Genomic DNA, 27,632 nt, shown 5'->3' with positions numbered 1-27,632 from the left:
CTGGAGAATCTGGACACCAGTGTGCTTGAAGAGTAAAAGTTCCATTTTAAAGTTATTTATCTGTCTTCTTCACACAGTTGGTTTGCAGATATACAAAAGTGATTCAGGGATGGAAAAGTCTTGGAAGGTTGCAGAACTTCATTAGAACAACCTCAGCAGTAGCTGGATGTTGTGTTAGCTTTGAGACGTGACAAGCATGTTACTTGGCTAACGTGGAACCTGAGTTATGGAAATCTGAAACTTTGCAAGATTCTCATTATTAACACATTGCATCTTAACATAAGGCAGTGTGAGAAGTCCATAGGTCGTACATGGTTACTGCTGAAGAAAATTAGGGCTGCTATTGTGGAGATGGACAGCAGGTTTTAAAGGAATTGGAAGAGTTCATGGGCAACAGGGTCTGTATATGATGCTGAAATGTATAGAGAGGGCTGTATTCTCAAGTGTACCTGACTGTGTATGGATCCTGGGGGTGGTATCAGGGATGTAGGCAACAGAAAGCATTCAGGTTTTTGTGTTGTCATTAAATAACATCTACAACCACTTACTCATAAGTTATTCTGGTACCTTCTTTTACTTGGGGAGCAGCAGTGTTGGCAAGTTCTCTTGAGTATGTGATAAGAATAGAGTCAAAGTCAAATTAACTTCTAAGTGGAGGGGGAAGAAAGTGCCTTGTGAATAACCTGATAAAATTTTGTCAAAACTAGCAATGAGTCTTGCATTTTTGCCTCTATAGTGAGACTGAAAACTCCTGAAGCACATCTTTCTAATACTGACTGTAAAGTACTTGGGTTGAGCATCTTCGTAGGCACAAAAATATGGGGAAAAAGTCATTAAAGTAGCAGTAATTTTGAAAGCCTTTCTGAAGGAGGCTTGCAAAAAATGACCCTTCAGAAAGAACAGGCAAAATGGGCAACGCTCTTTCAGGTGTCAAGGAAGTTGTTTAGAAATACTGTATTATGGGCTCAGAATAAATGTGGAACCTGTTACCTATCAAAACAGACTCAGAGCTGTTAAGCAACCAAAATTGGCATGCTTAAGCCACATGATACAGGAAGACAGCCTTCAAAATGCTAAATTGACATCAATAAATAGGAACTGTAGTAATGATCTTTGTTTTTACATGCAAAACCATAATAAATCAGGCTTTGTAATGAAAAAGAAGGAATAAAATTTTTGCAGTGGATTAAAATGCTTTTTGTAGGTATTTAAAATTATTTTGGAACAAGTGGAGTTAGACTTAATTATCACTCATATTTTACAGAACTGTGGAGCTGAGAAGGGTTGAGAAATTGCATACCTTTAGCTTGATTTTTGAAACTAGTACATGAGTTGAAACTATAACATAAGCTTGAACAATAAGATAAATAAATCATGGTACAAAATCAATATATTGTTTGTAGATGAGTTGTACCTGTTGGTCAGATGGCATGGAGAGGATGATGCAATTATTCTAGTGTAGTTAGACTTGAAAGGTTATTGCTAAGGTCTCTCACAAAAAGCTCTCCAGGAAATGTCAATGGTGAGGTTCACCATAAATGAATTCTTGGTTTAAAACTTGTCAATACATTTTAGCGGAGCTCATTCTTGCTTTGTGACAATCCAAGCGTGTGGCATGTTGGCAGGGTTGTTAAAATAAGTGAATGAAATTATATGATCCAAATGAAGTGTACTTTTGGTATTAGGAAAAATTGTTTAATTTATCTAATCTGAATTTTTTTTAATAACTCTGGGAACTTAGCCTGGATATTTTAGACTGAATGGTTTTTGGTCCCATGGAAAGCTAAATTCTTGGAAGCATGTTTAAACCATAGAATAAAAACAGTGGTCAGTTCTCTCTGTATGTTGTGGTTTGAGTCTAGCTGTTCATATCACCAACATTCTGCCTTAGAGAACAGAATAATAAAGTAGGTATCTGCTAATTCACTTCTAGAAGAATTTTGCCCTTGTATGGGGTTTGTTTTGATGGCATACTTAGCCAGACAGCTGATGATCTTTATAGACCTTTTGGTTTTGTTTGACTCTAATTTGCTGATTGGAATAACCATATTAGTGTACTTTTATTAACCTCTCGCTTATAATGCTAGATGTTAAATTCAGTGTGCACATGTTCTTGTCAGAAATACGGCAGAGGACCACAGCTCAAAGAAATGCTTCTACATCCCCACCTATGACTCCTAAACAAGGCTCTCCAAAACCCCTGCTTCCAGTATCTCCTAGTCTGCAGAGAGATGCATCACCTCTGAGTGGACCTCCAGAAAGAACTGCTGTGCCATCCTTGCAGTCAAACGTTTTACCAAGACGTCCTGGATCCCCTGCTACTTCAGTGCCTGGAATGGGTAAACAGAGCACTTAATGTTATTTACAGTTTATATTGTTTTCTCTGGTTACCAATAAAACAGGCCATTTTCAGACAGTATGGAAATGGCATTTCATTTGGAAATAGCAGAGCAGTTATCTGATTAAGCAGGAGTTCCATATTCAATTAGCCATAACTCTTTACAGCTGGCACCTTTTGATGCTGAAACCTATTGCCTGAGCTCATTTAACTGTTATGGCTTCTTTGTTTAAATGGCAATAAAACTTTGCAGTATTCTGTAGTCAACAATATAGCATACCTTTTTATGTTCTTAGTTTAGAAGAGCTCTACATGTATATAAATCAGGTACAGAGGAGAACTCTTTCAGAATACGTTCATGTTTCTCACTAAACCCAGCTCATATTTTTTAACATACGTCTTGACATTTATTTAAATTTTTACTCTAGGAGGTATAGTCATACAATCTATACTCATAGATTAAAGTGTAAAATACTGAATACTCCAGAAAAGCAGATAGTGTTGTAGCTGAATTCTTGTAAAATAGCTTTGTTCTTTTGGTACAAGAGTCAAAAGTTCAGCAACAGGTTGCACTCTGGTAGAGATGAGTGCTCCTTAAATTTGGATTTGATATCCTGAAAAGGCTTTTTTCTTGATTTCTGGCTTGATGTTCAAATAGGACTGAATTCCATAGGGTAGAGAGCAAAACTCGAGTTTTCTGGGGGAGGTGTTGTTCTTATTATCCTCATGGATAGTAAAGCTGTGTATGGGTTAGAGCCAGGACTTTCATTTTTTTTCAGGATGTCTGGCAAGTAGAATCACAAGACAAGAAAGGTGATTAAATGTTGACATGAAAATAGAAGGGATGCAACTTGCCAAGAATCTTCTGAGCACCACTGTAATGTGGAATAGTTTTTTGCTCTTTGTACAGTGATCAAGAATATTTTGCTTTGCCCTCTGTTCCTGATTTTTAACTCTAGTAACTCAAAGTTTTATAAACTATGTCCTTGCTTACTAACTTCCACAATACAATCGAAAAGTACGACTATACATAATATATTGACCCCTAGTCTCTTAATGGGAGACCTTGGGCAGCTGAATGTTAAAAAGCCTGTTTGTATTGTTTAGTGTAGTGGAATTTAACTTGTCATGAAAAGTTGTGATTTCTCATTTCTCTGCAGAGGTGGTTAAGCCTAATTTTCTGATAGTAATTGTTTACCTATATTATGTAACTGGTAAATTTGTTTTTATCCCTGAAGTGAACAGTAAAGGCAAGTTATTAGTAAGTCTTGAAGGTACCAAAAATCAGCTCCTTGCACTAGGAAATTGGCCCTTTAGTTACAAACCATGTTTACTGAAACCTGCTTACTGAAAATTTCTTAATAAGTTTAAAATTGTGTCCTCCTTCTCTATGAAGCTGATTATATAATAAATACATATCAGCTATACATACAATAGTTTTGTTCTCAGGGGAAGATCCAGGCACATTGAATAAGCAGGGTGAAATTCAGCCTTTACTGCAGAAATGGTTTAGAGGAAGAAGGAAAATAAAAGGACGTGTTTCAAAGGACAGTTGCCAAGCCTGTTAATTAAAATATTTAATGTAGTTTTTGGGATAATGCTTCACAGGCACAAATATATAATTTTAATACTAATAGTTGGTTTTGACCAAACATATTATTTTGACATATAGCACTAGATATAGTAGATAGCAATGGAAGCCACTGGAATTGTCACTTAATGTGGAAGCCCTGTTTTCTCTTTAATTTCCCCAAACCTTTCAGGCGTATAAAATCTCAGTCAGTTAGCTGTAGTGAAAAGTATGTAAATTCAGTATCTATAAGAGTAGTATCATTGCATCTGAGTTCATGCATGGCTTGTAGCAAATACGTATAGCCATAATTATATCGACATTAGAAAAGATTAATAATTCATTTTTGTTACACTATATTTTGTAGAGGAGAATCAATTTAATGTGTATTACCACAGAGCTTCCATATGTTTGGAAATTAATAACCAGCAGGTAGTTGAGAGTTTGCCAGGCTTTGCAGAAATGACCCGTCTTTCTACACTGATTGCGTTTGATGTTTATATTAATTACTGGTGTCCATAACAGCATGAGAACCAGGATGGTTGGTTAGAGTTATTAGTAGGCAAGTATTTGAAGTTATTCTTGGAGTATGTTGTGATGTTGCATTCTAGGTAACTATTTAATTTTTACCTTGTTTAATAACTTCTAGAAACTTTTCATATATTAATGATACACAGGTCATATGGAAATTTGGTCTTCTGTATATAGGGCTAAATACACATTTGAATGCTCACCAGATATTCACAAAATTATTCTAGAGTTTTAATTTTATTGCAGATTATATCAGTGCTTCAGATCTTTACTTCACACCTATGTTGTACAATGTCCATTCACTTTTTTTCATAGAAGTATTGGGCATTTCAGATTTCTGTGAAGCTTTTTTTGCCTGGACTCTTCTCTGGACAGCTGTTTCAGGATCTATGAATGAATTAAGTCCAGTTTGTGTTGCACTGAATTTGTTCTGCCTTGGTGCTGTGAGGGTTTTCTTAGTCTGAGTTCCTGCTTGTTGACAGAATAGAGGGATAACATGGGAACGCATTCACTGATTGTTATCTCATGAATTCAGTTTTCTCGTTTGTGAAAATGAGGGGATTTTAAAAAACACGTGTTGAGCATGAAACCTTTTTTGTGCTCATTGAAGGGCTGTAAATTGCAGTATTTTCTGATCGAATTTGGCTGTGCTTGTAAAGATTAGAAAAGTCCATTGAAGACAATTACCCAGTATTGATGAGAAGTGTTTTGAAAGGTTGTGCTGTTAGAAATGTTGGAACCTTAATGGCAAGATTAGTCTTATTCTATGTGTAGCACTTTGAGGACATGGCTGAGAATGTTTGATTCCTGCATTGTTTCTGACATTTACGATGGAGGATGGAGGTTATCTGTGTGTGGCATTCAATTTGAGATTTGCCACAATGTGGCACAGTCTGCCCTAAGTTACTCTTTTTCCTTTGTTGCTCCAGTCGTTGAAGGTTAACAGGTAGAAGGTTTGAGATGGTAGTTGCTAGCAGTTACATTTAATGCTGCATTTAAAATTACAGCATATGTTGGATCAGCTTATCAAATAGTAAGACTGGCTGTGTTGTCTTTGCCTGTGTATACTCTGCATAAGAGGTACATGCTACTTCTGTTTGTATGTTTCTGAAAGAGTATCAGTTGTGTCGAAAAGTTCTGCCTTTGTGTGTCCTGGTGCTGTCCCCATACGAGCTGCTGCAAGAAGGCTAAAGCTGACTTCTGAGATGCTTGAAGTCCACTGTTTTTTCCATGGTATCTTTCAATTAAATGTCCTTCTGATTTAGTTCCACTTGCTAACAAACTCTACTCTCTTGGTGGTTCTTTATTTGGATTTTTTAAAAATCCTGTTTGCATTTTCAGACAGTGGGGTTAGTTTGTTTTACCATTTAGCTTGCTCTTTGTTATTTGTCATTATGGGAGAGTCTGTGAAACAGATCTTCCCAGAAAAATGCTGGAAGCATAGCAAATTGAAAAGAGAATTGAAGGCTGAATCGGTGGTCACTAGAAGCCTTTCATTTAAGCCACACCTTCTGTATATCTGTTTTTATTGGATATAGCAAGAACAGATACAAGCCAGAACATTTCTCTGAGAAAATACTGGTCACTTTTTGTGCCTTGAGAATTTTACTTGTTAGAATTAAATATGCTTAGTTTTTGCACGTCTTGATTACCCTATGCTTATCTCAGTATGAAACCTGATATTAGCTGATTTTCTTCTGTCTAACCTTCTTAATGACCTTGAGCATGAATAGGACTTTTGCATTTTTGGAAGTAATTTTTTTCATTGGGCTATCTGTCAGGTTTCATCATTTTGTCTTAAAGTGGCTTGAAGCTGACTTCTCTCCCAGTTTGAGAGTTCTGAAAGGACTGGTTCGTTGTCTTACTCAAACATTCTTTTTTATGGCCTTTCAATATAATTCATAAAGGTCTTACTGAAATATATTATAAGTCTTTCCCTTTTCCCCTTTCTCCCCCAAGTGCTTGCTGAATTATCTCACATTCAGGACTGTCTGGTAGCAGTTTGTTGAAAGTACTGTAACTTATTACGTCCTGTGCTTGTGTGAAGTATCTCTTGGCCAGGAACATAGCCTTGGGAAGAAGTTTCAGATACTTAGTTATATGAATGGTAGTATCTGCATGTTTCAGGCACGGGTTCTTACCCAATCGTGTTTTCCGCATGACACCTAGCATCTTCTGTTTTAAAGGCTGGAAAGGAAGGTAGACAAAAGAAGTCAAAGAAAGCTGCATAAATAGAAATGGGTATCTTGCAGCACTCTTGTGCAACAGACCAGATGTTTTAAAACTTTGTGGAAACGAAGTTTGTATTATTGCTCTACTTTAACTGCCATGTGTGCCACAGGTGAAAAAAGTGGTACCAACTATTGGTGTTACCTGTTCTTAATGGAGCTTTGTTTTGGTAGTAGTTTGTTAAACACATGGGATATGAGAAATGATACCTTAATAGTGGTCTTTTGGATTCTTTGACTAAGCAAAAATCTGAAAGTATTCAACTTTCTATTAAATGTGGGACTACCAAAATGCCAAGAGACAGGTTTAATGCATAGACTGAATGCACTCTGAGGGCATAGTTATGTGGTACAGTCATTACACAGAAACCAGTGGGTACTTCTTTGGTAACATCTTTAATTCTTCTACTGCTGTAATTGATTTTACCAGGTTTATTGGTATAAACCTGGAGTGTTGAATATGCAGTTGAGTGCATGAAGAAAAATCAAGAGTTTTACTTGGCTAAAAAGTGCTCTATTTGTGAGTAATCATTAAATACTATTGATTGCTTAGGTTCTTTAGAAACTATACATTTAACTATGTATCAAAGGTGAAGAAGCAGAGTGATTTAGTAAGTTTATAAGCTAAAGGAACAGAAGAGGAACTTCGAACTATTTAAAAATCTTACAGCTCTCCTAGTGGACTGAGATATGGCCATGTGTATTAAGTAGCAGCAATTATTTTATTACACTAGTGTTCACAGTGAAATATCAGATTATATATAATAATGTAGTTGAAGAGAATTTTGACATAGTTTGTGTCTTTCTAGGTCTTCATCCTCCAGGCCCTCCTTTGGCAAGACCTATTCTTCCTCGAGAAAGAGGAGTTGTTGATAGAGTTATTGAATATTTGGTTGGCGATGGTCCTCAGAACAGGTAAAACGTTAGGAAATACATTAACACTTAAGAAATTGGAAGCTTCTTAACTTATTTTTAAAGCCAGATAGGTCAAGGTTAAAAGAATTGCAAATAAATTTGTCTGAAATTTCTATAATTAAACTGCCCATTCTCAGTGATTCACCTGAAATCTATTTGAAGGAAAAATGGTAACATTTTGACAAAATCAACATCCACTTTGGGTGGTATTAGCCATGTGATACAAAAATAAAAATCTATGCTCAAATGAGTAAATTATTTTTAACTAAAAATAGGCATTTCAGCTTTATTACCCATCTAAATACTATCAGATTTCCTTTAGAACTGTCCAAATATATCAGAACTTGATCTTAACCATGGTCATGTTTTGTATTGACTGTATTATAAAGAAATATAAACTTAATGTGCATGTTATTTATGATGTTATAAAAAATAAGTTGAACCAGGAGGTTTTAATTGTGGATAAAAATACTTCACTGTTCTAAAATAAAATTTAAAAAATATTATTTCATATACAGATTTAGTTTGCTTTATAGCATAGTAATTTCACTGTCTAAATTACCTTTGAAGTTATTTAATCACAGAATCTCAGTATGTTAGGGGTTGGAAGGGACCTCGAGATCATTGAGTCCAACCCCCTGCTGGAGCAGGTCACACAGAAATACATCCAGATGGGTCTTGAAAGTCTCCAGAGAAGGAAACTCCAAAACCTCTCTGGGCAGCCTGTTCGGTAACCCCTACAACTATTAGTCAATATCCAAGGTAAAATGCGTTTCACTTCAATGTGTTATTACTTAAAGGTATGTAATATATTATCCTTGTTTTCTAGGTACGCCCTTATATGTCAGCAATGTTTTTCTCACAATGGTATGGCTTTGAAGGAGGAGTTTGAATACGTAGGTAAGAGCTAATCTGTGGTAGACTCTCTAGTAGTTGGCTTATGTTTCATAACTAACATGTATCATATCTCATTTTGGTTGCAGTTAAGTACTTAACTGTCACTAAAATGCCACTTCACACAGGAACAGTTTTATCATAACTTACTACTCTGTACCTTAAGATTCACTTCACGACTAAGACAAGTACTTTATTGCAACCTCCAGGCCAAGTATTTTATGTGTAGAAAACTATTCAGTAGAAATAAGCCTCTTCCAATACATCCCCGAGAATTGCTACTGGCTATGAATGGTTCTTAGGAGGTTTTTATATTGAGAAACTACCAGACATTAAAGTGTGCCTCCTTTTCCAGAACTTAAACAAAATTTTGCTTTGGCAAGAAGGTCTTGGGGAGTTATTGGAAGAGGAGTGGGAACAAGCCCTAGGGGGCTATAAGTGAATTTATGGCTGACAGTAACTTAAGACAGACACAGATCTTTACTGAACACAGATGTTTTATTTTGCCTCCGTTCTACCACAAGTGTAAGCCTGATGCTTAAGAAATGGGGGAATCGTAGATAAATCTTCTCTTTAACTTTGTTTTGCTTATTTTTGTGGGTAAATATACAGCATTGCAAGAATAAGCTGAACATTTCCTGTGTAACCAAAGATAAGTGGTTTATGTCATCTTAGCTCAAGTGAGTTCACAATTCAACTGTGCAAGAAATTGCTACTTTGCTCCTTGTCTTGGGGGAGAAATAAGCATTTAACTATTAAGTGGTATCCAGTACTTCTCCAGAACGAAACTGCCTTTTCTTAAATAAGCACCACTGGAGCAGAAAGCTCCTCAAAAAAGCAGAGTGAAACATACTTCGCAGAATCCATAGTATCCCCTTACCCAAAGGGTGAGGAAAGTGGCATCTTAAGAGAAAAAAAAATTAAGAATCATCTGCCAACTGAGTTGTAGGAAAGAATAGAACAGCACCATGTGACGGTATCTGATACTTATTTTGTTCATTGTGGTTAAATCCTTCACAGTGATGGGCGGTAGTTATAATGGCAGCAAAGCTAAAAGCAAACAGGTTTTTCAAAAGAAGAAGATGTATACTTAAATAAAAAAATGGAGCTAAATGGAATGGATTGCATAACCCTGATGAAGGTGCTTGGATGCTGATAGTCACGTATTAAATTTTCTGGTTTTAGTGTTTTCGACAGTCAGAATGTAGTGTAGGAATAACATGAAATGTGAAATTAATTAGTGAGGCTACTTATTGGGTGTGCTTTTGTGTAGCATTTAGATGTGCCTACTGCTTTTTCCTGAATCCTGCAAGAAAAACTAGACCTCAGGCTCCACGACTTCCAGACTTCAGCTTTGAAAAAAAAAGGCCTAAAGAATTGCCACCTGAAACTGAGCCTCTAGAGCCTAGAGAGACAAAGTCTCAGGAGACTCAAAAGGCAGAAGGTATGTGCTAATCACATGAAGTCTGTTTTTTTAATGTCTGATGAAATCCCTCCCCTGTCATTTAGTACTCTGTCTAGATGAGTGTTTTTGTAAGAATAAGAACAACTTTTTTGTAAGAATAAGAGCTGAGAAATGCAAACACTGTAGCAGACTTCCTAGAGAGATGGTTGATGCCTCAAGCTGGTCAGTGTTTGAGGCATTTGGACAATGCCCTTAATAACATACCTTTACTTTTGGTCAGCCCTGAACTGGCTGGGCCATTGGATGATATGATTATTGGTCCCTTCTAACTGTATTAGTGTATTCTTTTCTAGCTTCACAGCAGATGCAGTTGAAATTGCTTTTTCGATTTTTTCAGTTCTCCTTGTCCCTGCTTCTAGCTTAGCTTGATACTGTCTTCTGTCCTGAACCCTAAAATTTCTTCATATTAGGCAATATATCTTGTGCAAATGATGGCATAATGATTTTTTTCACTCTCATGTTACTGATAAATAGAAAATAGCACTGTGATTTACAGAAATACTTAAGTCCTGAAGTGGTTAAGTTTCACTGTGTTTAGTGGGTCATTTGGTTGAGGTGTGTTGGAATTTATGCCTTTGTTCTTTTTTGCTGTTTTCCTCAGGGCAGGAAAATCTAGTAAAACTGCCTTGTATAAAATCAGGGAGTTCAAAGACAAAATGTCAATTTTAATTTAACATAGTTCCTTTTGGAACATTTTATAGTCTGCAGATACAGTAGGCATCTGGTGTACAGCCAACAGGAAGATGCAGTGTTTTAAAAAACTCCAGAAATTATAGTTTAAGACCAGAGAATCTCCAGTTAGTTGTACTGTTGTTGAGTATTCAATGGGACTTTAGTTTAAATAGAGATCATGGGGGGAAGCTATCAAATAGTGTATGTCCCCAGGATTAGTGTAGAAACACATCAACTGTGGGAAACTGTCAAGAGTGTAGCAGGAAGTATGTTGCTGCTTGATTATTTTCAACAGGCAGTTCAAAGCAGCATTGGCCTTCATTTTCTGGCATGGGAAGGCTGTGTGAGACCAGCAGGAAAATCATATCTAACTGTAGCCATTTCTAGGTGTGTTTTGATGTGGGTGCATTCTAGGGAAGCATTTGTTGGTGTCTTTTCCTGTGCCATATTGTGCTCTGACTTCATTAAGGGTACTACTACTAGCATGAAGGTAAGACAATGCAAATGTCATCTTCACCCTCAAATAATCAAATCATCTTCTCAGTGAGTGAAGGGCTGGTTAGTAGATTTTTTGCTACTTTTAAAGTTAGAAGTTTTCTTTAAAGTTTTCTTATAGAGAAGACAATTTGTTACTGAGGACTTCAGAATTCTACTTATTTTTCTATCTGCAAATAAAATGGGGAAGCCCTTAAAGATAGGATACTCAGCTCTTGGAGATGTGTGCTTCCAGGGCTTCTAAGTACTATCTTGTAACTGCAGGTTCTTGAAGATTTTAGGAGAAGGGGGCTTGCTAATTAAGGTGGTATTATCATTGAAGAAAACATTACTTAAACTATGCCTTTAATAGGTCTGAGCTACTGAGTCAGTTTATAGATGTTGTAAAAAATGTAAAACCTTAATAATTAGTGTGTGATTTTCGTTAGGCACTTCAGATGTGGGAGTGAAAATTCTGCAAAATTTTTATTTTTTTTCAAAAGCAGAGTTTGTTAAAGTATTTCAAGATAAAAATAAGATTGGTTTATTGCAGTAAGTGGGATTTTACAAGTTTACCTGAAAATTACTTGGGTTTTGGTGGTGTGATCTTGTATTAATGTGCTGTTTTATTTAAAAACAATGACAAAAGAAACTGTGGAGTTCATTCCCCAGTTCTCTTTTCCTCCTAGGAAGCATATGGTGAATTTTTTCAGAAGCAGCGTTAGACTTCTGGTTTTACCTCACTTAGGTGTTTAATATTTTATGAATATTTCATCTCCAAGATGATATAAACCATTCTGGTTTGATAATTAGTAAGCATCCAGAAATAGAGTATGTGCTAATATTTTATATGACTAATATGAGAAATGTCTTGTTGATGTTGAAGAGGCCAGTACTACCCTGTCAGTTTGTCACTGTGCATTAACTACCTGTGACTTGGCACAAAATAATCCCTTCTGAATGAGAAAATACCATTTTCAGGAATCACTTTTTCCATCAAAACCCTAATTTGAAACATAACTGCTTACAGGCAGTTAGGCTTTATGAATCAATGAATATATTCCTTGATTGTAAGTTTAAGGTATGAAGCTATCATTGATGTATGGCTCTGGGAAAGGCTTTTTTTCACTACAGCACTATAGCTGCTGTCATAGTAAGAATAGAGAATATCTTCACTTACAGATGTAGAAAAACAGTAACATCAGGAAACCAACCTCACCATAATGTTGACAACTCAGGGAGATCCAGCTCATGTCTGTAACTCATTTAAACCGTAGCTGTAGAGCTTGAAGAAACTGCAAGCTAATGTCATACAGAAGTGCTATAAATATTTTTTACTGGTCAGCTACTTACACTAATGCGTAGAGTGTGAAGCTGAATCTTTTTTCACTTGTGTGCTCATGCAGTGACAAGCATGTTGCATGCAATTCCTGTGGATAAGAGATCTGAAGAATGGTTATGGCGAGTGCTGTTGGCACTGAACCTTGGATTTTGTAATCATCTGGAAATGTGGAGTCATCAGATGTTAATCTAATGTGGATTACTGGCACAAATGTCACTCCTTGCTCTTCAGCAGAGCAACCTGGGAAATGTTAGGACAAGAACAAAACAATATACTTGATTTTTTTTTTCTTACCTTCTTCTTAAATGGCTCAATCTTGAATTTTTTTCATCAAAGCCCACTCAGTTCTCTTTCGCATTTCTCTTAAAAGTATTAATGTTTTGATGATATTGAAAAAGCCAGTAGGAACCACTTTTATTCTCTTCCTTAATTTTACTTCACCTATATTTAGTACTGTTACACTGCATTCTTGAATCAGGTTTAGCATTTAGCAATGTTTTGAAGGCTGAAACTGCTTCAGTTTGACTGCTTCAGTGTTTTGTGGTGTGTATCTGGTGCTCACCTTCAGAGGTCTTAATGACTTAAAGATATTCCTTAAAGATATTTCAGATGTGGCACTATATGAAAGTTTGTTCTAATGGGGAGCTGCAGTAGTGAAAAAAAGTAAAGTAGGTATATTTCAGTTAAATTGTTTTTAATATATATAATATACATACTTAGTACAATAATTTTTAAACAGACTTACCTCATCTACTTAATTTACCAGTGATTCAGTATCATGATTTCACTGGTTCCTTATTGAAGTGTTCTCTGCAACAAGAAGAGAGGTAGCTGACTACTTAAAATGTGAAGTACATAGGCTTTCTGAGTACTAAGCAGGAGTGCTGGGGCAGGAAGGGGAAAGGAGCTTCTGTAGCCAGGAGCAAAATTTGCCTCAGGCTGATGTAGAGCTATTTGCTGTCAAGATCATGTATGTGTAGATACATTCTTCAGTTATATAATGGATTAAGTATAATCAAGGACAGTAATTTTCTTTTGTCATATTTTTAAGTTTATGGTCGTCAAAGCTGCTTCTTGTTATCTACTGCTGCTACAATAACTTAAATCATGCAATACGGAGATCAGGTTGACTTGAGTCAACCTTTCCATTAATCAGTATATTTAAAATTTAATCACTGTATATGTTTAATGAAAGTTGGTCATGTTTATAATTAGAGATAGCACTGCTTACTGATTGCTCTGACTACTCATTTAAAGAACCTTCTTTTTAGTTCCTTGTAACTTTGCCAGACTTAAATATGACACCAGATTATTCCATTTAAGTTTGTTTCAACTGTATATTCTGTAGTGTTGTAAAAGTTTCACTAAGTTTAATCAAGAACAAGGTAAAGGGCAAAGTCATATAATACTTGAATTGTTTCTTAGAAAAGCAGTGATTCCACACCTCTTAGTGGAGTATAAACATGAAGCAGCATCCTTCTCCTATTCCTTTGAAATATAGATTATTAAAGCAAGCGCGTGATCAGGTTTTCTCATTTTTGTTAGAAGGTTCTGTTTGTTTCCAGTAGTGGCTGATTCTCCTTAGGGCTGTCCTCAAACATGTTGTATGTATTTGGCATCCTCCTGATCAAACTGGGTAATCTCTTCACCTCAATCAGAATAAAAACAAGTCACTTCTGCAAAGTGCTAAGCATCATTTGATTGAAGACTGCAGGACTGAAACTTGGTAAATAAGTAATGTTTGGGCTGTGCTGCAAATGAGTTGAGAGGGCATGGAGTTCTCTTCCTCCTATCCTGTACTTTCTTTGATTCAGCCCTGAACAGCAGCAATAAAGAAGGAATGTCACTCAAGTGTGGAGGTATGGTAGCAGGAAAAGCACAAACTTATTCATAGAATTTGAGGCTGAAGAAGAAATGCAGAGATGAAACAAAGAAAACTGACAGTTGGGTGATAAAGATTGAGCATAGACTTGAACAGCGTCAAGATAGAAATGGAAGAGCAGGAAGGGAGAGTGGGATAGTTTGGAAAGAAACTGGAAACATTAATTTGCTTGGGCAGAAATGGGAGGATTTACCATCTGACAGATGGCTCCAGAGAAATTCTGTAATGAGGAGCCAGGCCACGTGTTAAGCATCCTGTGATTGAGAATGCAGAGAAGGAAGCTGAATCAGAAGGTAAGTTGGCTGCGAACCTGCTAAGATGGAAAATCAAGTCAGAGGAAGAAATGGAGAAGCTGGGCTGCACTGACCAGTCCTAAGTGGAGCCTGGAACTAGCTAAATGGATCTGTGTATGGGAAGAGGGGCCTCAAGTACTTGGTGATATCAGCCTGAAGCAGTCTGATTACTTTCAGATGTCCAACACTATTTCAGTAAATATGAAATTACAAACATAAGATGAGGCTAATATTTTGAGCTGTAACTTTGCATCTGTTTTGCAAACTGTTTGCCTTCACAATATGCATTAATACTGTATAGTGTTGAATAATACTAGTCAATAAATAAGCCATCATCAATAGTATCATTCTACAGTACCTTTGTGTCATTTAGTGCAGCACTTAGTGTTCAGTTTTTCAGTGCTACTGCTTACATAAAAATGTGACTGTCTTATTTCTCATATGCTACTGAAATTCTGTTGTAAAGCTAGAATTTACTTCTTTAGAGGTAGTACTTAAAATAAATATTTTTAACTGATCTTCAAAATATGCCTGTTATCAAAGCAACTCTCACCCCAGATTTAGAGTGAAGATACTCTCATGTATCCTTCCTACACTTCCTGTGGAAAGATTGTGAATACACAGTAGCTTTCATTGGCTGTTTTGAGATGTTGAGAACTAGATTAGAATAGTCTTTTTTGTAGTTACTTGTATCCTTATGTTTAAAGTAGCTTCCACCAAAGAGAATGTTTAGGTTCTCTGTACAGATTGAATTACAGAGTTTACCACCTTACAAGCTGTTAGTAAAACTTGCATTACCAAGCACAAAGAAGCTGAATTACCATTGGATCATTTCTAGCATTATCTTAATAAACAAGCTTTGAAAGATTCTCTTGAGGGTGAACATATGCAAGTAATAAATAGTATTTTCATAGTAGGATATGAAGTCTTTTCCGTAGTATTTTGTTTTTCTTAATTTTTGCAGGTTTTACGTGTGACTGTCTTGTTTGAAAAATAAAATAGCTTTTAGCAGTTGAGAACTTCACGCAGGGACTAGTCAAAAGCTGTGATAGCAAAACACTTTGCTTTTTAAGAATATTAGCTACCTCTTCATTTAGGAAATGGTTATTTCATCATTTTCCTTTTCACAGAATCTGGAGAAGACACAGCCCAGATCACTGAGGCAAATGAGACAGACGATAAAGCACCAAGTCCTGAGCAGCTACATGATAAGCTATCTGAAGAAGATGAAAAAGAAGCAGAAAACATTTCAGCAACTGAAGACTCTATTTCAGAGGCTGTTTCAGCTGAACAAAGTGAAGAATCTTTAATGAAAGCAGAATAAAGTACTTCAAGTGCCTTCTCTAGCTAGTTTTTAGCTTTGTTCATGCCTGTTGTTACTATTCAGGTGAGCTTTTTTTAATGGTACAACTTAAAAATCTCGCTTAAGCTTAAACTGCCTCAACTGCCACAGTATGTCAAAGATATGTGTAGAAATGGGTATTGTAAATTAAGCATGTCTTTAAATAAGTTAACACACAGAATGTATAGTTAGTTGAAGTCTAACACTTGTAGCCGTTGTTCAGTTTGCATATTTAAAACCATCGAAGTCTAAGCTTTGCTAAGGGTGACCTATAATTTGACATCTCTTTAGCTGTCACATACATATATAGAGCAATTAGGAGCAGGAACTGACCTAGTAAATTTGCTCTACTGAACTTAAGATACTTTTAATGCTTCCCTGTTAAAATAAATTGAATTAATTTAAAATACACAGATGTTTACAAGCTAAAGTGTCATCCGACATTTGACTTAAGCATATGAAAGTGTCATTACAATGGTGTTCATGTTGTTCATTGTCTAACTTTTGGACAGAATTCAGTTAAATGGCACTCAGATAAATGGCATCTCCTTTGGTTTTTTGCATTGCAGACGAACCAGAGGCATGTACATATGAAACTGTTTTGTGTTTACATAAAATATAGAAAGTCTCTGCACTTGATTGTACTTGAATACAACGCACTATTTATACCTGTACAATAATGACAAGATATGAGTGACTTTTGTGCCTTTGTGTATTTTGTTTAAGGAAAATAAAGACATCTAGCAGCAATACTTGCTTTGTGATTCCTAAAACTGAAGGTCATTTCTTTTCTGCTGTATGCAGCTGTTTTACAGCTTCTTTGTGGAAGTTCAGAGGGAATACGACACCTTAAAAGGAGCTTGTCTATGTGTAGCTAAGGTAGCTTTGATAACATAGGAATAGATCCCTGATCAATAGGGGAAGTACATGTGCATTTGCAATTAGACTTTCCTAACTGTGCCTGAAGTCTGTTGGTAATATATTTTGTTAAAATTACAATGTATATTTGCTGGATTACAGAAATTGGTCTTTTTATTGTGTAGCTTTTCAAACTAAGGACACTTACTACACACTTCCTGTTATATTTAACAGTTGGGAACCTGGACTAGAATTTTTCTGATGTGAGGAAGTGAGGTTCCTAAATCAATTGGATTTTTTTAGAAGTAAATGTGTTACTTGGTTAGTGTTGTAGTAGTTTGGACAAAAGTTTTTCTACTATGTGATGTTCTGTGTATCTCACTATATGAAGGGAAGGAGAAACTTCAAACCCATTTTTTTAATCCATCTTCATCCCAGAGTGAACTGGTTTTACAGTGTAAAGGCAATAAAAAGCTAAACCTTAGTAGCTCAAAAGCCCTCTACAAGAAAAACATGTTTCTAAACATAACCTTAGTATCCATGTCTTTGTATGAGACATAATTATTATGTGAACAGCAATGATTAACTTTATTTTCCAAATATATGCTTTGTTTTCTTATTCTTTGGGGCTAGTTTAGAAGCTGAACCCTTGCATCAGTCAAAATCCAGTTTGGTCTGTATTTAGATAAATGAGGAAGTTTTTGTCTGGTTCACTAGCTAAATTGCAATTTGTATTTTAATTAGTAATCTTAATAGACAGCATGTAGGCATGTGATTAAAGAAGTACTTGCAGGTGTTTGGCTATATTTGTATAAATAATTAGTATAAATAGGTAATGATCTTGTGGTTGGGAATACAAAGAAAGCAGGTTTTTTTTCCAAACATGTCTTGTGGTACGAGAAAAGTGCAGGATAAAAAATGATGGGGGAAAGCATTTTTGATATTTCAAAATGATATATTTTATATTCCAGAACTTCTTTAAAACTGAATTAATTTTGCTTGGAAGCTGGCAAAACTTCCTCAGTATTTTGTAAGACTTTCCAGTGTTGGTGTCTACGCTGCATTTTGTACCTCACGGATTTTTCTGTTTGAAGGGTAATTCCTTTGCAGGAAAAAAATGTATACTTGAGTAATTCAGGACAGTAGTTGTTGAATGTACTTATGTTGTAAGAACTAAAGTAAAATATGACATTGTTCCCTCATATGGGATACCAATGCATGAATTACTGTTGCTTCAGAAGTTAAGGCTACTTTAGGCCCATGTATTACTTTCTTTAAAAAATTTGTATCTTAAGTGTCAGGCTTTTGGTAGAGTAATTTTAGGTCCTTCCCACAAGAAGCAACTGTAAGCTGTAATGCATATAATATCTATTGAATTGACTGAGAAAATCTTGATATTGGAGCTATGTATTAAAATTTTATTAGCTTGGAAGGTGCCTGTTTTCAGATGTCCTGCTTCTGTGAAGGAAGCTGATGTTTCTTAGGTTGTTGAGAATCTAATTTTTATTTTTTTTTTAAACAGGAGACTCAGTATCTGGTATAGAGTGGAGGGATGGGAGAGCTGTATTTCTACCAACATTCTTTAATGTGACAGCAGCAACTTGCCACAGGAATGATTGGTACTTTAATATGTCACTGAAGGATTGAGTAGACACAGTTAACCTGATATGAAAACAAATACTTGTTAAAATGTGAAAACCTAGCTTTATGAGTTGTAAAACTACCTAGAATTTTTGAGGAGAGGAAGAATTAAGTGTTTTAAGCACATGATAGAGTTTTCCTGAAAGACTTTAACACTAAAAAAGTTTCCAAGTAGTTTTTCCCATTAATTTCCTCAGAAAACTTGAGAAAGATGTTAAGGATAGTCTGGTATTTTGGTAGAGAAAGATGTATTTTTAACTTGGTAATTTTCCAGGGTTTTACAGCAGCTATAGTAAATGAGTAGAGGGTTAATTAATTTGTAAGTAAATTCAGGCTCAGGGAGTTATATGTGATAGTAGTATAATCTGGAATTTCCTCAGCTGACAGTAATCATTCACACATTGCACCTGCCAAGTGTGTGTACCCCAGTCCTGATACAAATGTGAGAAGAGGACTCTGTATCTGCAGCCGTTGCTTCTTGGCTTCTGTCTACTGCAAGTGTGGCAACAGTAAAAGACACCTGTCAACAGGAATTGGGTTGAAATCCAAAAATACCTGTCAGTAAACAGCAGTAGCCATACTTAGTCATGTCTTTGTAACACCAAAAAAATCTGGAAGTAGGACTATGTGGAGCAAAAAACACACAGCAATTGTCAGTAGTATTTAATCCAGTTGCAGACTGACTCTAAAAAGGTGAGGAGATGGAAGAAAGTAGGAAGAAAAATATAACAAGTTCTGTGGTTCCATACTTTGTTGTCTTCTCACTTCCTATTATGTACTTGAATTTTAATTTTTTTAGAAGTACTTAAAAGCCTGGTCCTATGAAAATTTCACTTCTGAGATACAAGCTCCCTTTCTTCCCATGGCCTGGATGAAAAGCAAAATAAAGTGGGGTGGTAACGTAATGCTTAGGAAGCTTGTTGGTGCCATCTTTGTATTGCTTCTGAAATACTGTGAGTAATCACAGAGATCTCCTTTTATTTAAATGTAGTTTATATATGAGGGGGGAATTATCTGGGCTACGTGAAGTCTGCCACAAAAGACAAATGAGTGTTCTAAGTCAAAATAAATTTAAATGAGTCAGTTTTACTAAGAAGCCTGCGGAAGAGGGGAATGAGGGAATGTTATTTCAAAATCTAATACTTATTCTGGAGGAGAACACAGTAGATTACCCTTGGATATTTTGGCAGAAATAGGTCCTTTAGTGAAATCCTGGTATGAAGACAGTTTGTCTCAAGAAAGCTGCTCAGCCTATGCACAGGAAAAGCAGAAGCTCAAAAGGAAAAGGAAATGAAGGTGACGTGGAAGGTTGAAAATTTATGGACTGATCTAGAAGTTGTCAAAGGGGTATAACTAGGGGTGCTTATGGTTGCTTTAAAGTCAAGAACAAGAAGGTTGAACCCCACATGGTACATAAATAGAAAAGAATGGAAGGATTTAAAGAAAAGGATGACAGAGATTTTTGGAGGTTGTCAGGAAGTTTTGATCTGCTGAAAGGAAAGTGTTTGTGAAACCATTAATTATTGATCTGTGACAGTTCTCCTTCCAGCATGTGGTCTTTAGTTGGAGGTCACATGTCTCAAGTTTGTGGAGGGTGACTTTACTAATGATGATGTTCCTAGAGGGCAGATTGGCACATGGCTGTTGGTTTCAAGGTCTTGGTGCCTAATAAAGCACCAAAGCAACTGTAAATTTTCATCAGAAGTGCGCCACATTTCAGATTGGAGCTGGTAGTCTGAAATTAAGTGTAGTCCATGCTCTGGATTCTGGCTTTTTGGAGGAGAAGGGTGGGAATCCTGAGTAGGTGGGAATTTCTTAGTACTTTGTCTTTACTAGGGGTTTGTTTACACAACAAATAGAATATGTTATAATAGCATTTAACAATAGGAATGGCTACTTTCCAGCATTTAAAAAAAAAAAAAAAGTTGAGTTGTCCCTCAAGATCATGAGCCAAGATCAAGACTTTGACTTCTCTTCACCATTGCTTTTGAATTGTTAACGTCTCTGGGGTCCTGTCAGGTCACATTCAATCTTTTCTCTGCAAGAATAAGGTCTAGAGAGGTGTATGATAGGCAGGATAGAGAGAAGGATTTTAAAATGAAATGTATTGATTATACAATAATTTGCTCCCAAACCACGGGGTTTTGAGATTAAAGCAAATATTTCAAAGATTCTTGATAGATTATCTAACTTGGCAACAGTGAAAAATTTAAAGCACTGAATCATAATATAACCCTTTCAAGGCTGCATCCAATAAATTTGATCATGACTTCATTTTTGCATAGAAAGGAGGGTCCTGACCAATTCTGGTAATACTAGTCATTTTTCACCATAGCCACTCTGGGAATAAGTCTACTCCAGGACTGATTCTGTACCTGCCTAGCTCAGTACTGCTGGGATTCCCAATAAACAATAACTAATGTTTTGCAGGAGGGCTTCGTAAGCCTTTACCACTGTGAAATCATGTCTTCTCTTTTTATTGTTTGACAAAAATAATTTGCAAAAGGAAGATTGCAACTGCCAGAGAGAAATACATGCAGCAAAATCCTGAAATAATCAGATATATGAGAAAACAAGGGGTCCAGATACAGGAGATTTGACAATTTTGGGTGTTCAATTTGTAAATTCAAATTCATCTCTAAATTTGTAACATATTGAAATAATAATTCTTTCTCTCTTTCTTCTCTCCATTTTGCTGCCTAAATGAAAATAGAGATGCTGAATTTGTAGAAAACTCAAGCAACAAAGACCTTCCAGCTCTCCTGAAATGGTCTGCCCTCTAATACCTGGCATCGCTTCGAGGAGTTCTACTCGGTTGTCGAAACTTAATTTTGACTTGTTCAGCACACAAAGAAAAACATTTTTACAAAACACCAGGAAAATTCATTTTAAAAAAACTATTTCAAATGATGTTTTAGAAGAAATGTAAAAGTTGGTATTTCTTAAGGAATGTTTCAACTTGTATTTTTTGTATCTTGAACTTTTATTTAAACAGGAGATCCTGTATATTTATAGTTAAAATTCTTATTGTAATAGCCTTGTTGTTGCATTAGTAAAGGGTATGTGTATTTATGTACTATAAATATTATCTTTAATCAGAAGTATCATTTAAATCCTAGCTGTGGCCTTGACCAGGAGTTGCATCACTTGCAGCTGAAATTCCATTAAAATCAATGGCAAAGACATTAATTAGTGTGAGTTCTTAGGGACTAATAGACTACATGAAATGTCTGTCTTAGCTTTTCTGCTTATAATTGAGAAAATATTTAAACTTGTGCTCCCCTTTTGATATTTAGTGTTTTACCAAGTGAAGGAAATTTGATAGTATGAAATCAAGTTACATAGCTTGCTGTTTGAATGTATGCTGCCTTTGCTGTGTATATAACTTCTTGAGGAAAACTTAATTATGAAAAAGCTGTTGAATTATTCATCTGATCTGGATTATCATGGTGACTGGGCTAAGAGTCAGGTTGCTCTTTGCACTGTAGTGGTTTATGGTTTTAAGGTCATAATTCTATCCAGTAGTTCACTCTGTGCTGGCTGTACTCAATCAACTTGGATTTCATAGATTTTTTTGGTTTGTTTTTTAAAGGACCTCAGATATTATTAAAACAAGGATGAGGGTGCCCCAGCTTCTTCAGTGTAGCTCCTGCCCCCCAGTTGGACTGGCATATGTAGGAATAGAAAGTTGTTCAAGGTTGAGTAGGTTCTGATAAGACCCATTTATCTGTGCTACAACCAATTGTGAGACCTCCTGGCTTATGGCATGAGCAGCCAGCTATCCACCCTCAAAGGTCAGGCTGGCAGGCGACTGCGGATTTTGTGTGCGCAGTGAAGTAGAGGCATGGAAAACCTGCCTTGACTTGGTATAAAAAATTGTGTGGCAACTTCAGAGGGGCCTGTGGAGTTGTGAAGATGCTGATTTTGGCCTGCAATTCTGTGGACACATATGTTTCAGGGTGGGTGTTACAAGTTTTATTGCATCTAAATGGTGATTTATGTCTTTATTCCTGCATTATTGTCCACACGGTACTGCCCTGTGTCACAGGCCTGTATCACGTAATTTTTTCAGACTGTTTCATTTTCATTAGTACAGCTGCTTTAGCTTGTGATCAGTGTACTGCAGCTCATTGATAATCTAAAAGAGTATTAGATGCACAGAAGTGACATCTAACCCTGTCAGTCTGGCTTGATTGACCCCTCAGATTCCAAAACATGGGTTCATTTTTTTTAAAACTCAAGTTAGCCCGACATCCATTTTCACACACATTCTGGGCAGTTTAAAGGTTGGTCAGAATCGAATATTGCTCTTTCAAATTTGATAATGTATGAGTACAGAACTGTGACCTTTGATACATAGTAATACATCAACATGACATGAGCAGTAAGTGCAGCAATTACCTTTACTACACTTGAGATTGTGTTTTAGTTCTCATCTTGTAAGCAATTATTTCAGGAAAAAAAGGATGCCTCTAAGTTAAATATATTTTTCAGATAGTGTAAATGCAGAAATTAATCTTTGGGGACTTTTTGATTTACAAGTGAATGTTTTTAAATTAATCTTGGCTTTTAAATTAACATTGGTTCAGTGGTAGAAGAGTCTTGTGCCATTGGCTTCTTTTACAATACTTCTTTTTTGGGAGAGTTTCTTTAACCCTTTTTGTTGTGTTCTAATGTAAGTTTCATATTCTGATTTATGGCTAAAGCCTGATCCTGCAAGCAGTTGACTTGTCACTGTGTTCATGTTGCTCCTGTGATAATACTTGTAAGAGTTGGTGATGTGCATTAAGATAATGCAAGTTTATATGCTTTTAGGTGCCTTTCACAACATAGGGGAGAGTATCTCAGACCTGCACCATGAGTTGATTTAAAAGGTTGTTTTAGCTGCTTCAGCAATGTTTCATCTTTTTCCTGAGCAGATCAAGATATGTTTGGTTTTGTTTCTGAACCTTTCTCCTCACCTGTTGTTATAAATTACTGGGGTAATGATAGCACACAACCACTACCTGGTAGGTGCTATAAACACACAAATCAATACTCATTGCCAAAGAGCATAAAGCCTTGAGAGGACTTAAAGCAGTTGCGGCTTCTGTGCACTAAAAATCAGAATAAAATTACTGTGTCATTCTGAGCAAGCAATTGAGTAACCATTGAATGGTGACTTTCTGTCAGTGCTCTGTGACAACCAAAACTCAAAGGAATAACTTGAAGTAGAACTTCTTGTTCTTCTAAAATATCTGCTTCCTCAGCAGCTGGGTGCTGAGCAGTGTTGGTGTGCTGGAGTTTGGCACTGAACTTTCATTCAGGAGCTGGGAAAATGCTTTTTTTGATAGGGGGATGAAATCAACAACTTTTCTGATGGTTTTCTTTAAGCTGTCAAAAATCTGAACTCCTAGTCCCCGGTGGTGTTTGGCCCCGCTGGGACCCTGGTGCAGGAGGCAGATGACCCAGGTTACTAATGTGGGGTGGGGACTGAATAGAGCCCATCACCCCCAAATCTGCCATGAGCAGAGAGGTGAGTGCTTTTTCTAGAGGAACTTTCTATTTTGAACTCCTGACTGTGGACATTGCTTATTTGCTGCACATACGCACTAGTCGTAGATTTATAATAAGCCTAAAAACTTTTGTAATGAAAGTTTCATCAAAATGGAAGCGTCTCTCCAACAGATTTTCTCAATACTTTTCTAGCAACAGCTAGAAAATTCTTGACTATTTGTGGTGTCAGTTGTTCTCTGGGAGGAAAAGCAAAACAAATACATGAGATCATTGCATAAATTACTGCTAATCAAGCTCTTGGCCATACAAAGTGTTTTGCAAAGCCAAAAGAAAAGTCCTGCCTGAGAAAATGGTGCAAACATATTTGTGTGCTGTTCCTTGTTGCTTGCAACCTGTGCCACATAAGGGCATTTGGGTCCTTACCTACTTTAAAATAATAATAAGAAAAAAAAACAACCCTCAAACTTTGTTGCATCCTTATATTACATTTTAAATGTTAATAGTACCAACTTAGTTTGGAAAAAATACCCAAGCTACTTTTGTGTAGTGTTTTCCATTAAAAAATGTAAATAGTGTAACTGTGGAAATCTGGAGTTTGTGCTGCTGGGTGAGCAGATGAAGGTGGTTACAGCAGCTCAGTGTGGAAGTTTGTTTTTCAGCTGGATCTCTGTGTTTGTAGGAATTTCCTTGTGGGGGAAGGATGCCCTTTTGCAGGGAGGTGATGCCGTGGGTAGAGAAGTGCATTTGTACTGGGCTGCAAGTAACAACAGCAAAACAATGGCAACTGCTGTGTTGTTGCATGTCTGTATTTGTTGATTATTGTTTGCTCATGCTGAATTTATTACTTCTAGTAACAGCCTGGGTATTTTTAGTTCTTCCCTGTATTCTATATTATTAACAATTTTTTTTAAAGAACTGACAACACAGGTATTTCCCAGCAGCAGAATCCCTGCTATAGTATCTGGGAAATATTTCCTTTCTCTCATATTTTAGGAAAGGGAGTGGAGGTGATATTTTTTCCGCCGTTCCTACTACAGCAATATGACTAGGATTTTTGTTTGTTTCAGCTATTTGGATATGCAGCTATGTGTTGCTGAAGCTTTTTTTAAAAGATGGTGAATGACAGCCTGGTTGCAGAATGTATTTTGTTTTTAAGGCTTTATCTTAAAACTTAACAGTTTGCAATGGTGAAATTCCCCTGGAAGGAGTTTGTTAGATTATTGAACAGCTGAAATTTAGGGACACTTGATGGAAAGTACTTGACTAAGACTGTGCAACTTACTGTGATTTCTCCTGATATAATAAGGTGTTATGTTCATTTAGTCATGAAGCCTGATCTATTTGATTTTAAAACCTCAGGTTGTGTTATGAGTAAGTGTAATGGTTCTGAGAGCTGGAGTATTGTTAGGCATTGTGAACGATACTGACGGAGTCTCAGGCTGTATAATGTGATAGATGCAATTTTCTTTGATTTTTTTTTTTTTCCAAGGCCAATTTAATTTTGATTTATTTGCCTCATTAACCCAAGGATTCAGAAAATTGAATGCCACCTGAGTGAGGCATTATTAACACTAGTGAAATATCTTCAGAATCACTCCATGCTTATAAATTGGTCTTTTGAAAGTATTTTAAAGGCATAATGATACTGTAGTGAAAATGTGCAGCAGCATTTAAAAATTGCAAAATGCTTATTTCATTTCTGAAATAAGACTTAGTCACCTGACTTAAGTATATACTGATCTATAATTTATGCTTTGAAAATAGAGCAGATAAAAAGCATAAGTGTTCTTGATATTATATTTTGTCATATCTAGCTAAAAAGATTGAAATCCAGAGAAACAATTTTCTGAAGAAATGAAATAGTATGCCCTCCTGAACCCCTGGGGAAAATAGCCTCTCAGTTTGCTCAGAATATGAAGCAGTAAAACAGTATAAGTAAAACAGACAGCCCATGTCACATTCCTATTTGTACAGTCTGGAGTGATGTTTTAAAAACATTTTCTAGTTATTTTTGATAAATAAGTGGTGCAAATAACATCTGCAAACCAACGCTGCTGATGTAAGATTTTTCAGATCAGATTTGTTTTTCAGTGAAAGTCAGAAAATTGCTTTGCAAAACTAAAGTTGTATAACTCCAAAAAATATACATAACAAATGTACAAGAATATCTTGTACATCTTGACTATTTTGCTCTCCTTTTGCCTTCCCTCAAACTAATGCTGATTCACCATTATCTTTGCTCTGGGCTCATAAGGTAGCTTGATAAAATTATCAAATACCAAAAAGCTCAGTTGCTTAACAGATGTCTTTATAACATGTTAAATAGCTGAACACTCAAGTTGATAGTGGGGCAACCAGCTGCCCTTTTGGAACAGTGTATCCTGGCTAAGGCCTTGAGATTTCTGACTAAGTCATTAGTGCCCCACTGAAAACTAAGGTTAAGGGTTACAGGAGCCTTCCATGGGTGATGGGAGGGAGTGAAGGAAATAAGTTGCCTGACTGTTGCTTTCTGCAGGTTCTGCCAAAGGCTGGCACACTGAGGATGAAGAGAAGTTCCTCCAAGGCTTGTGGCTTCCAGAAGTGTGCTCTTCAGTCTAAGGATGCTGATGCCATTCTTACTTCCTTCACTGATGTAAAAGCTGAAATGGAAGAAAATTCCCTGGGCAGCAGGGCTAAGAAATCTGATGTCACAGCTCTACAGATGCCCTATTGCCCAGGACTGTCTGAGGAAACTTGTGTCTGTACATCTCCCAAAACATTGCTGGTCAGGAATGGACTTTCAGCTGCATTTGAGGAATGTATGTCTTCAATGCTGTCTTGTTACACTTCAGGCTTCTCTTCTCACAAAGTTGGTTAAAACCAATTGTAATATTTCTCTAGGGATTCTCAGGCAATGGACTCCATCTCAGGCTAAATTCTGTGATAAATCTGCAGAGTACAAAATGCATGTATTTTGTAAATAAGTGTGTGCAACAAAAAAGTTTGTCTTTTTCAACCCTTATAAAAATTATTACAATAAACTTTTCCCTCTGAGCTTATACAACACTGGAATGTTACCTGATATTTTAATACCTGAACAAAAAAAAATAACCCTTAAAGGATTCACTAAGCTAATTGCATTTCGAGTGTATCTCTCATCATTGAATGAAAAAATGTTTCAACTAGGGAGTTTTTGACAGGATCAGGGCTAGAATTCTAGAAAAGTTAATTTTTGTGTTACAGCTGTGTTCACAGTCATATATAATAATGGTGGTGATAACTGAGAACATGATTCTCTTTGAATAATCTGGATTAATATTTCTATACAGCAAATATAAACCAGACCCTGGTAATACTAAGTCCTAAAAAATTCAAGTGTTACTAATCCATCCAAGATTCATTTCAGATTTCTCTTTGGCAAAAGGCTCAAGTGCTTCAATACAGCCTGATTTGTCTAACGGCAGTTTTTAATTTCTTAATGACAAGGACAATATATATAGCCATGAAGGGATATCACCCTGAACCTGACTTTATTGCATTATACATTTATTCAGAAATATTTTATGTGGTATTTGTCCAAGTAGTTATAAATTGAATTACTGGTTTAGCATTTTTGATAAAGCAGTTAATGGTTTCTGTAATGCTTAGTTGAAAGTTCCTTGGTCATGGGCAATGGGTGTAATTTTCCCTGTAAGGTAGGAGTCCAGGAGAT

General features: G+C 36.2%; 1 protein-coding gene across 4 annotated transcripts in view; it reads left to right on the top strand.

Annotated features, from left to right (window-relative positions):
• LNPK (lunapark, ER junction formation factor) overlaps positions 1–26,986 on the top strand; it is a 51,447-nt gene extending 24,461 nt beyond the window's left edge. For 2 of the 4 annotated variants that reach the window (XM_051622947.1, XM_051622945.1), the window contains exons 9-13: positions 2,121–2,339; positions 7,477–7,582; positions 8,412–8,482; positions 9,750–9,920; positions 15,735–16,698. In XM_051622947.1, the coding sequence (XP_051478907.1) occupies positions 2,121–2,339; positions 7,477–7,582; positions 8,412–8,482; positions 9,750–9,920; positions 15,735–15,928 (761 nt within the window). In that variant the 3' untranslated portion in view covers positions 15,929–16,698. Of the gene's footprint in view, positions 1–2,120; positions 2,340–7,476; positions 7,583–8,411; positions 8,483–9,749; positions 9,921–15,734; positions 16,699–21,158; positions 21,377–26,456 lie in introns of those variants that run through there. The other 2 variants (XR_007889838.1, XR_007889839.1) reach the window with 2 other exon arrangements.
• Positions 26,987–27,632: the final 646 nt, after the last annotated feature.

This window comes from Apus apus, chromosome 6 (genome assembly GCF_020740795.1).
Source record: "Apus apus isolate bApuApu2 chromosome 6, bApuApu2.pri.cur, whole genome shotgun sequence".
NCBI lineage: Eukaryota > Metazoa > Chordata > Aves > Apodiformes > Apodidae > Apus > Apus apus.
The sequence above is the reverse complement of the archived record's forward strand: the minus strand, read 5'-3'. Positions and strand labels throughout refer to the sequence as shown.